Raw genomic sequence first — 11,394 nt, forward strand, 5'->3', positions numbered from 1 at the left:
ATAGCGCTTACTCGAGGAAGGTCGCCTTCAGGTAGTAGTCATACAATATCACTCGCTTGCACTTGTTTTTTTTTCTCCACGAACCCCCACCCTCGAAGAAATATAGCATATACCCCACAGAAAAAATGTTACATCTCAAATACCAAGCACAAGTTCCAGCCTTGATCCCAGAAATTACTTACTAGCTTCCGAAGCTTCACCAAGAGTGCTGTAAACCATCATGGAGCGGACATACCAGAAGTGTTGGTGGAAGGAGAGTGCGATTAGAGCGTTACCTAGGTCGGTAACTGGGATATAATCACCGTACCATTTTTCCCCGTTAGCATGCAATATTTTGTAGGCCATGTCGCCCCCCTCATTTCCTTTCCAAATGTTAATACCCCCCCCCCCCGCGTCCTTCGATACCTGAGTTAACGTGCGAACTAACGGAATCATGCTCTAACTTACACTGGGGCGCTAAAGGCGCCTACAATCCCATCAAGTTGATCTACGGTTGAACTCCTCTTTGAACAACACCAGATAATCGTCCCATTTCCATCAATGAGATAGCGCACACCCAAGTCGGTTCGGGATCCGGTCAAGTGAAACAATCCTAATCACGCAGAATCACTCGTTCCCAACACCTATTTCTCACCGAGGGGTTCCTGATGAAGCCGCCATTTGACATATGCACCGCGTCTTTGAAAGCACAAACATCTCCGACTTGCAGACTATTCGCCGCGAAAATCAAGTTTGACTCCTAACCCCCCCCCCGGAGAGAATTACGATCCCGACCAACGTTGACCGCCCCAGACCGCCCCGGGAACAATTAATCCTGGTAGAGTATTATAAGTTACCCACTAATCGCAAAACTCCCTGCTGCGTAAAAAAACCCTGAGCCAAACTACCGCTAACATTCCACCGTGATCGAGAGAGCCCCCCCCGTGCCATAACCCGCAGAGAATCATCAAAAGGGAAAAAAAGAAGAAAACCCGGACTCACTAACCGCCACACCAAGCGCGTGGTTCACAAGATCTAGCAGGAAAGGAAAGGAAATACTCGGTCTGCTGTGCACGCTAGTTACGTAGTACGATACGCGTGCCCCGGCTCGGGAGTGAAATCCTGTCTGGACCGATGCTATACAGTACTCGTATCTCCGAGCGGGAAGGGGGGGGGCGAGGAATAGCAACGACATTAGACTGAATGGTGAATCAGGTCTGGACGGCTGAGGGTACCTTCTAGAGACAGAGTGAGGCGGGAGGGGGGGGTAATACTCATGTCCACTCACTCGTCCACGCCGGAGCGGAGGAATGAATTCCGCCCTCCCACCATCCCCTACCAAGAAAACCGCCTAACACCAATTTTTTTTCTAAGCCCATATCAGCAAAATATAGCTAGACCTACCACCCCCCCACCTGCACTTCGTTTACTCCGAGCTAGCTGCCCCGGTCCCCTTCGCCTCCGTTGTCCCTAGTATATATTGTCTGCGCAACCCACACAAGCTAGTGGACAAAGCGAAGCTATATATGCCCAGTGATTTCTTCAGCGGGTATACACGTCGCTTTCACACTGTAGGCCCCTCACACCGCGGGCGATACTGTTAGGTATGAGTATGGACAGAGAGTGGTGGCATTGTCGTCAGCACTCAGAGGAACTATGGGTAAGGGGACTACCCCTATATGTAGCTAGTTCAGGGGATTTACGAGAGAAAGAGAAGGAAGCAGAGAACACCTCCGGGCAGTAGCAGAAAGTCTCTGAGTTTATGAGAGGCTTTCAGTTCCTGGGTTGAGGGATCATTGACCTGTGAATTTCCATCATCCCCGTATCACGGGCATCATCGACTTTCATCTACTACCTGCCCTTGACTATTCTGCAAACTTCCCGGAGGCCTACTACCGACCGTTGTGATCAACCCTGAAGAGGTAAGAACGATAACCCCTGAAGAGACTAGTAGGAACAACTTCTAGGCCACCAGAGACCCAGTCCATCATCCATCTTGGGTCAATCATTCATCACCCTGCCATTTCCCGAAAAGGACGCCACCCCCCTCAACCGAGGAATCACAATACCTCAACCCATAAGCTATAAGTTGCCGTAAATTATGGTACCTTGTGAGATACTTACCTACCTATAGCTCAGATCCCGCAAGTGAAAGACCCTAAGGTTAGTGCCAAGTATGCGCAAACATTCGCTCTTTGCCTTTGCGCGTTATGCTCCGTGAGACACGATACTTTTCACATGTCTTTAACTCCCGTTGAGGTTCACATCATCCAACGTGATTACAAACAACCTAATTCAAAGGAGATTAGAATAATCAAAAGAAATCAAAAGAGAAAAAAATCCCTGGATATTATGGTGTACAAATGCATAGGTCCACTTCATCTCTCATATGTGCTGGGTATCCAAGCCCCCCATTCCCATTCGTGAGTTCATACAATCTCCTATAGAAACACTGCAAGAGCAACCATAGCCACAACGGCTGCCCACATATTCCCCCTAACCCTACCCCCAGCAGCACTCTTCTCAAATGGCAATCCCTGCCAGCTAAAATCTACAGTCCCCACCCTTGCGCTCGCATTTCTACAATCCCCATTTGCGAAATCCAATCCTCTGAGATCATCGGGTGTGGTGAAGAACATGTACTGCCCCAGTTTCAACCTCTCGAATCCCTTCGTATTATACGGAAATTTGTTTTCCGGGTCTGTTGCAGAGGTATTCCTTAGCAAGATGCACTGCACCTGTCCAGGGAATGCGGAAACGAGCTCTGGATAGTCACCCATGACGTCACTATTCGTAGTATCTCCAATGAGGATAAATTTTCTGCTTGGGAATGTTTGGAAAATTCTGTTGAGGATGGTTCTGCGGACGGAGAAGGTTTGATCTACTGTCGTAAAGTTGAGAGGGCGTGTGTCGAAGGAGCCAAGAGGATAGGTTTTGTAAATGAAGTCCATGTAGACACGTGTGGCTTGCTCCGGGGTTGTGGTTAGGTAGTGGAAGTGGTAGGGGGATTCAGGGTGCTGGCGGAGCCACCCGGCAAAAATTTCGGGCATATTCATCCACGGAACGAAGTCGCGGGCGAAAGAGTTTAGGAGGCCTTCTTTTGGGAGGTAGATCTTTGTGACCCGAAGGATGTCGTCGATATCTGAGAGGATGGTAATGCCGTCTCTGGGGACGAGGTAGGCAGTTGCATTACCAGCTAAAAAGTCAACACACCAGCCCAAATCCATAATCTCAGGACACTATGAATCACTCACTATCAGTCCGGTTAGTATGAACATCCAATTCAACCACCTTCGCGTTAGTGGCATTCCCGTCCGGAAGGTCATTCTCATTATTCGTCGGGAGCCGAACAAAGCCATCGATTTCACCTAATCCCCCATTTCATTAGCTCACAAGCGCTCCGCAGTTATCACTCACTGAACCCCCTACCCCTGGAATCCATCGCCTTGGCCCACTCCACAACTCCGGCCCATCCACTTTGGAAGCTCTGCCCCTCCCTGACGTCAAGCGTGAACAGCAGCTTCTCCCCTGCCTGCGGCAATGACAGTATCGCGCTGGTCAAGTTCCTAGCATTGTCCTGCTCGTGCGGTTGCAACTCTCCAACGTCAAAGTCAGGCAAGAACTTATTCGCCGCTTTGTCCAGCGTATGATTGGACACCACCCCCGGCCCGGACAGTGGCTGTTTATAGGCCATTCCGTGGATTCTCAAATTCCATCCTTGCGGAGTGTAGTTTGCGTAGCCACTGTGTTCAAATAACTCGTTGGCTCGTGGTCACAAAGCATGAGAAGGATAGAAGAGGGAAGGTGGGCAAACGGAATATTCAAAAACTCAAACGGCAAATTTCGAATCCCCGTCTCGTTCAACCCAAGCGCTCTGGTAATTTCGTCGGTTCCGGGGATACTCCAAAAGTCCGGTAATATGCTCTGCTTGATGTCGTCCGGATTGACCCCATCCTGAAGGCTATTCAGGAGGTCAGTGAGGGTTTCGCCCACCGCACGAGACCGCAGACCGCTACTATTCTCCGGCGGTGGAGCAGCAAGTGTTAGCAGTGCAAGACCGGAGAGCAATAACAACGACGCCATTTTGCAAGTAAAAAGCAGCTATGAAACGAGTGCTAGACGGAAACAAAGAAAGAAAGGGGTACCGGTACTCGAGTAGAGAAGGTTCAATACAGAAAAAAACCTGTAAAAATCTGGTAATAGTCGTTCTTCCTCCACAAATAACTGACGTCAGAGGTGGGATTATTGAATGATTCGCCCAGGAACACCGCACCTGTGGGAACCCAACGGCCATATCATGGTAAGTTACTCGCAGAATCCCATTTAGTCTACGGTACCAGATCCCCAGCACTTTCTATTCCCCCCTTCAATCTGCTTGCTGTATACGTTCATGACGTCATTCGGTAAAATTATATCGAGATGTTTTCGCTTAAGTTAGTCTCGGAGTACTCGTACCTTCGCCCTCGCGTGGGTCTTGGCTTACTCAGCAAGCAACATGTGCTGGTCAACCTTAAAATTCATGCGATACGATAACGTGTTCGTTTTCCCGTCTCCCTTGGGTAGAGCTCGCCTTCCCCGCCAATTGTTTCCCACCTGCCGCTTAGTGATGGCGCAACGAAGGCCGTAATGCGGTAAACCAAGCTTTCAAGATATACCGGTACTTGTGGAATAGTCCCTTATTCTGGTTCGACAGTACGGTAATTTTACACGAGTTCTTGGGACATGTAGAATATCCCTTAAGGGTCTCATGCTGGACCTACCCGCGCAGAATCCATCTTTTTCCCCTAACAAGTTCAGGTATCATAAAGTTTAATTATGTAGGAAATATGGAGTTACAGATACTCCACAAGCTCACTAGATATAAAAAAATAGACAGATGAAATGACCGAAAGAAAATCGCATAAAGTCTGCGGTAGCTTTCGAACGATGCAGTTCTAAAACAACCATACCTGCGATAGAAAACCCACGTCTTAAAATATCAAACACAAAATCACCCAAAGGAAACCGTCATACACCAAATAACTGCTTTTTAGAAGAGAATTTGCATCTCAATCAACACTAGGAAACCAAACTCAAAGAAATGAAACAGTGAATGAAACGGATGAAACCCAAGATAAACTCCCTGCGACAATAAATCAATCCAGCCATTCCGCCCAAATCATAAACAAGAATATCATTAAACAAGGAAACAATCGATCTCGTACACGGGCAATCGTCAGAATTAACCTTCCCTTCGCAGTGCATTTTCCGGAAGTAGTCTGGAAGCTTTATAGGAGCTTCATCGGGCATGGAAGGTGATGATGCGGGGAGTGAGAGATTATGACCCCGATCCCCGCCGCACACATATCAAATCGATCCCATGAAAGTTTCAACAGGGTCAAAGAAACCCCCCCCCCGAAATGCCGCGTTCGGTAAGCTATTTCAATCAAAATGCAAGCCAGACATCCTGTCCACACCTGTTGGTTGATCAGGGCGTTAGTTACAGCCACGGAATCCAAACACCAACACAAAGACAAAGATCCCGACAAACCTGCACACCACATGCGCGCACCCCACATCCCTCGATACCATCATTCCACACCCCTCACAGCTCCTCCACCCAGCCCTACCAGATAGTCTCTGGTACCTGATTTCCTGTTTGCTCTCATCGCTATCGACTGGGCATGGGTTGCTAGTAGTGTGCGGGTTGCTCCTCTTGCAAAGCGTACACGTTCCCTGGAAGCAGGTACTACAAACAGCGGAGTCCTCCTCTTCATTGATCTCTTCTGGTGGGATAAACACTTGTTTCCCCAGCGACTTGCAATGTGCACAGTAGATAGGATCGCTAGTCCTCTCGGCCAGTATCTCCAAGTACCTTCTCCGGAAATCCGTATGACCATAGGAATCCGGCATCTCGAGCTCCTTCGGTATATATCCCGCAAGAAAGTCCCCAGCAAAGGCCATTGTCAACTCCTGACCGCAACACCGCGGCGGGAGTATGCCCTCCGGATCATTCATGGCTCGAGTGTAGGTCTTCTGCAGACACGTCTTGCAGTAGCTGTGTCCGCAGGCCGGAATGGTTTTGACGAGGGCGTTTTTGAAATAAGTCATGCAAACCGAGCAGCGGGCATTTCCAGCTGTATTGGAGTGTAGACGGTTAGCGAACTGTTAGACACACTGCAATGACGGTGGGAAATGAAAGGGGAAAAGGGAAACAAGAGCATGTTCAAGATGGGAGTCACGGGCAAGGGTGAGGATAGATACATCATAAAGAAAGCTGACTACCTAGGCGCTGTCCGCGTCGGATCAGGTTGGTGACTCCTCGCCTTATCGAGAAACCCATAGTGCCGTGTTTGTTTTATCTGCGAACTGGATGGGGGATCTCTGTTTCGCTCCCCTTTGCGTCCTCAATAGGGGGAGGGGAGAGAAAGAGAGCAGAGTTTGCGGTGAACAGCCTTAGAACCAGCGGACGGGATGCAAGAGCCGAAAAAAAAGGGAAAAAAAGGAAAAAAAAAAGGGCGGAAGGGGGAAAAGAACCGCACGTCGTAGGATGACGGGCGGAGAAGTTTAAGTATGATGAGGCGAGTAGATTTGCTGGAAAAGCCGGTTTGTCTCCTGTGCTTGCATTCTCGCTCGGCTGCCTGGTCCTTCTGTCATCTTCCTGGCTGGGTCTTGAGAGCGAACATGGCGCACCTGCTTTCGCCCATCCTCCTCACCCAGCCGCACATCAGCCTCCCTTGTTGAGCACGCGGGGTTGTGACACAAAATCCTCCACCAATTGGTGGTGCTGAGGTAAAATTTTCGGTATTCGCTGTGAAACGGCCGGCTGGGCGCGACCGCTGTGTCCTCGACAAGAAGGTGATTCCCCGCCTCATTTGATAGATGAAACGCAATCGTTTGGCCCCATGGCATTGGATGCTTGTCTTGAGCTGAGGGGTATCATTGATATCCATAGCTTTCTTCCTCCAATTTCGTCGGAGGGCCATTGACGAAACGTGTCTATGAACCCCGCTATCACGTGATTAAAAAACATCCATTTGTTGGGGGTAAATTAAAGTAGCGGTATTGGAGATATGATACCTAGACCTTTGCATGAGGGATCGATAATTGAGATTCCCTGCTCTGCCCGGTACAGTACGAGCATATCGACCCGCAATCTCAAGGCAACAACGAGAGGATTTTTTAAAACAATTGCTCGTGAGCCATTCAACAGTGTATGCCGTAAAGGATGCGCTGAGGGAGCGATCGCCCCGACAGGACCTATCGAGTTGTAACCACATTCCGTCACTCGTACTTGACTCTCGAGTACCCATCTTCTTCTTTCCGAAGAGGCTCCTTGGTGAAATAGCGTGAAAACTCGTTCAATCCACTATCCCCGTTTGACCTCAAATCCCCGCCTTCAGAGACTAAGCACCCTGGGAGGGTGGAATATTTTCTTGACCCAGTATAACTTGAGCGAGCTGAGCTTGCTGGAACTCATCAACTATGATACTTGAGCAGCGCCCTCAATCTCTTTAACCTGCTCAGCTAGGCATATTGTAGTTTAGCTGTGTTTCTTACATGATAGTGGATTGTATCATAATTGGGTTTGCCAATAAAGTTGAAAACTATTTCCGTTGATCCCATACAAATCTCTATGGACGAGGGGGCTAACTTCCTAACTTATGGACACTTGGGTACTCGAGTGTGGGATGAATGATATACCACGAGTAAACACGGTAATCTTCTGCTACAACCCCCACAAAGGTTTATCATGCACAGCCCAGCTCTACTCATTACCTCCTCATTCCCATCTTTCTCCTCTGCCCTACGGTTCGGGACTTTTCAAGGGTGGATAGATAGGCGGGCACCCCCCAATCTCGGTACCGAGATCTTAGTTTTCCTTTGCAGGCAACCAACTCCGAAGGGCATCTTTTCCAAGCGAACAAAAATCCCCTCCCGCGTGAGTGTTTGCACCGTCGTACTCTAAAGCTAACCCGCAAACTGATGTATGGGCACTGTGTTCTTACGAGAACGTGCAATGATAAATTGGAAAGATTGATAGACGATGCGGGTTCTCGTATCTTCTGTTCGCTGTCGTTGCTAGCTTCAGCACCGGACTGCGCCTCATGGGAGTATGGGTGTTTAAAACACCTGCAAGTCGGTCGCGCAATTCCTTCGTTCGTGCCCGAATTTCACGAACTTTTAGCGCGGTCCCTAAAGGTGATCAGCGACACACTAAACAAATTTGAAAAATACTCGCCACCTCCACAGAACCACAAATAACCATATACTAACCACAATAAGAGTGCTATATTCCATGCTATCAAGGAAGGGGGAAGGGGATAAAACAACATTGTAAAAAAAAAAAAAAAAAAAACCCCAATGACCTCATAACAACCAGCTCCCACAGGAGTATACCAATACTGGTAGTAGTATCAAAGTGTTTTTAAAAAGGACTGCTATCATCAGCAAAAAAAAACACTGTATCAGATGCGTTCACTGTACATCCTGATGCAAAGATTCAGTTGCTCACAACTCGTGTATCCTGGGCGTCCTGAGTGTCTAGTTGCATCCTGGGCATCCAGAACATCCTGTTGCGTCCTACCTGTCCTGAGTTCATCCTAAGTAAGGATGTGCTAATTTTCACCTCCTAATCTGACTTGGTCAACCTTAATCATTGCTGATATTATGATACAAGACAGTAGAGAGTCCCAATCATAACACTACTAGTAAGTCACATACCAGCTACCAGTATATCCACTGGATGCTACCCTTAGGACTAAATCTAAAAATATCTCCAGAAATAGGAAATGTGTAGAACCAAATTCTATTTTTGTCTCCTGAAGAATCTGGGAATGTAAATGTGAGTAATGGTTATGATTGTTGGGTGGTGACTTGGGTATTTTGTTCAGTTTTTCTAAGACTTCAACACATTTAACTTCTGGAGAACCACACATCTAGACAACCATACAAAATCACGGTTAGAACATTAACAGTATGTCTGTTAACTACTATTGCTCAACAGTCCCTATAACATCTAAGCTAATAATTTAGGACAACATTCTACTCAATTTTGGCTTTCCATTACATCAAAGAATATCTGACTACTGTGAGTTTCCAAGAAGTTACAGGCCATTTTGTGTCCTGGTAAAGTGCTGAATTTGATACCAGATTTCATCCTGAATACTCAGATATACAGGCTGATACTTTGTATTCTAGACCTACTTGATACCTGCTTGCCAATGGTATAAAGAACCTGTTCCCAGCATTGATATTGGTGGAGATACAGGCTGTTATGAAAGTTGTCTTTTCTGGTGAGATTTTGACTATACACTTATTTTAAGGCCAGATTATGTCCTGAATACTCTGACACCCAAGCTGATGTCTTGCATCCTGGACCTACTCGATGCCAGCCTTCCAACTATGTAAGGAATGTCTTCTAGGGGCTATTATCCATAGAGTTACAGCCAACTTTGTATCTTAGTAAAGTGCTAAATTTGATACCAGATTCCGTCCTCAATACCCTGACATGCAGGCTGACATTTTACATCCTATACCCACTTGATGCCAGCTTTGCAACGATGTATAGAATGTCTTTCCGGCAACGATATTTGTAGAGATACAGGCTATTATGAAGGTGGTCTTACTGATGAGGTTTTGACTATATACTAATGTTGATGTCAGATTACGTCCTGAATACTCTAACATTCAAGCTGATATTTTGTATCCTAGACCTACTCGATGCCAGCAATACAATAATGTATAGAATGTCTTCCTGGCCTCTATATTGGTAGATATACAGGCTATTATGAATGTGGTCTTTTCTAGTAAAGTTCTGACTATATGCTGACTTTGACACTAGATTCCATCCTAAATACTACCACATATAAGCTGATGTTTTGCATCCTAGACCTACTTGATCCCAGCTTTCCAATGGTATTGTAACGTGTTCGCAAGGTGCTAATCACGTTGTCGGTAATAGATACGATAGTTGGCAGGTGGCCTGCTCTTCCAGAGAGGAGGCGAGAGCTGAGAACTAAAGGAGGTTTCGAGGGTGTACTGGGGAACAATGAAGTAACCGTTCAACCAAGTATATTGAAATACTGTCTGTCGAAGTCTGCCTTTTCTATCGTAGAAACAGGCGGTCTTTAAATACACAAATCTGTTCATGTCTAGCATGAACGAAACTAATCAAGGGTATCAATTGATACTCTTTGGTAAAACTCTTTAAGTATCAAAGCGATACTTAAAACAAAACATAAAACAAAACCAAGTATCAAACGATACTTAAAACAAAACATAAAACAAAACCAAGTATCAAACGATACTTAAAACAAACCAAGTATCAAAGCGATACTTAAAACAAACCAAGTATCAAAGCGATACTTAAAACAAAACATAAAACAACACCAAGTATCAAACGATACTTAAAACAAAACATAAAACAAAACCAATAACCAAGTACCCGTACCGGTTACAGGTATAAGGAATGTCTTCCTGGCACTATTATACAGCCTGCTTTGGATGTAATATTCTCTAGTGATGCTATGGCTAAGTGCTGACTTGGACACTATATCACTGCCCAGTACATAGGATACACAATCTGATACTTGACATCTTACCCCTACTTAATACCAGCTGTCCAATGGTGTAAAGAACATCTTTGAAGTGTTAATATCCATTGAGTTACAGTCTATTTTGCATGTATTATTTTCTAGTCTGGCTATGGCCAAGTGTTAAATTTAATACAAGATTACTATCCAGTATACAGGATGCACAACTTGACACTTGACATCCTACCCCTACTCGACACCAGCTTTCCAACTGTATAAATAACGTTTTCATAATATCAATATCGGTTAAGGTACAGCCTATTTTAAATGTATTATTCTGGTGAGTCTATTGCTAAGTACTGATTTTAATATCAGATTGCTGTCTAGTACACAGGATATACAATCCAACACTTGACGTCCTATACCTACTCAGTGCCAGTCTTCAATTGGTGTGAGGATCACCTTCATGATATCAATGTCTGTTGAGTTACAGATTGTTTTTTATGTATTATTCTGTGGTAAGGCTATAGCTAAGTGCTGACTTTAATACCAGATTGCTGTCTAGTACACAGAATGCACAACTCGACACTTGACATCCTACACCTACTTGATGCCAGCTTTCCAATTGTATAAAGAATGCCTTCATAATATCAATATCCATTGAGTTACAGCCTGTTTTTCATGTATTATTCTCCAGCCAAGCCCTGGCTAAGTAGTGAATTTGACACCAGATTGCTGTCCAGTACACAGGATGCATAGCCTAACACTTGATGTTCAATACCTAGTTGACTCCAGCATTCTAATGGTATAAAGAACGTTTTTGCAACGTCAATATCCATCAAGTTACTACCTATTTTGGAAGTGGCCTTTAGTAGCAAAATTTTAACTATTTGCCTGTACC

The 11,394-nt window shown here is 45.8% G+C and overlaps 2 protein-coding genes; both read right to left on the bottom strand.

The window, feature by feature from the left end:
* Positions 1–2,312: 2,312 nt before the first annotated feature.
* On the bottom strand, positions 2,313–4,278 carry GSTUM_00010359001 (uncharacterized protein; the record flags this gene model as incomplete). XM_002841238.2 has 6 exons in its annotated part: positions 2,313–3,175; positions 3,234–3,347; positions 3,409–3,722; positions 3,794–3,994; positions 4,131–4,187; positions 4,253–4,278. 6 exons carry the CDS (start codon positions 4,276–4,278, stop codon positions 2,421–2,423), a joined length of 1,467 nt encoding a protein of 488 aa, XP_002841284.1. The 3' UTR covers positions 2,313–2,420.
* Positions 4,279–4,911: 633 nt separating this feature from the next.
* On the bottom strand, positions 4,912–6,600 carry GSTUM_00010360001 (uncharacterized protein). XM_002841239.2 has 3 exons: positions 6,244–6,600; positions 5,510–6,095; positions 4,912–5,435 (listed from the first exon to the last, which is right to left on the bottom strand). Exons 1-3 carry the CDS (start codon positions 6,299–6,301, stop codon positions 5,405–5,407), a joined length of 675 nt encoding a protein of 224 aa, XP_002841285.1. The 5' UTR covers positions 6,302–6,600; the 3' UTR covers positions 4,912–5,404.
* Between the last annotated feature and the right edge of the window lie 4,794 nt (positions 6,601–11,394).

The sequence above is a fragment of the Tuber melanosporum genome, assembly GCF_000151645.1.
Source record: "Tuber melanosporum whole genome shotgun sequence assembly, scaffold_7, strain Mel28".
In the NCBI taxonomy this organism is placed as follows: domain Eukaryota; kingdom Fungi; phylum Ascomycota; class Pezizomycetes; order Pezizales; family Tuberaceae; genus Tuber; species Tuber melanosporum.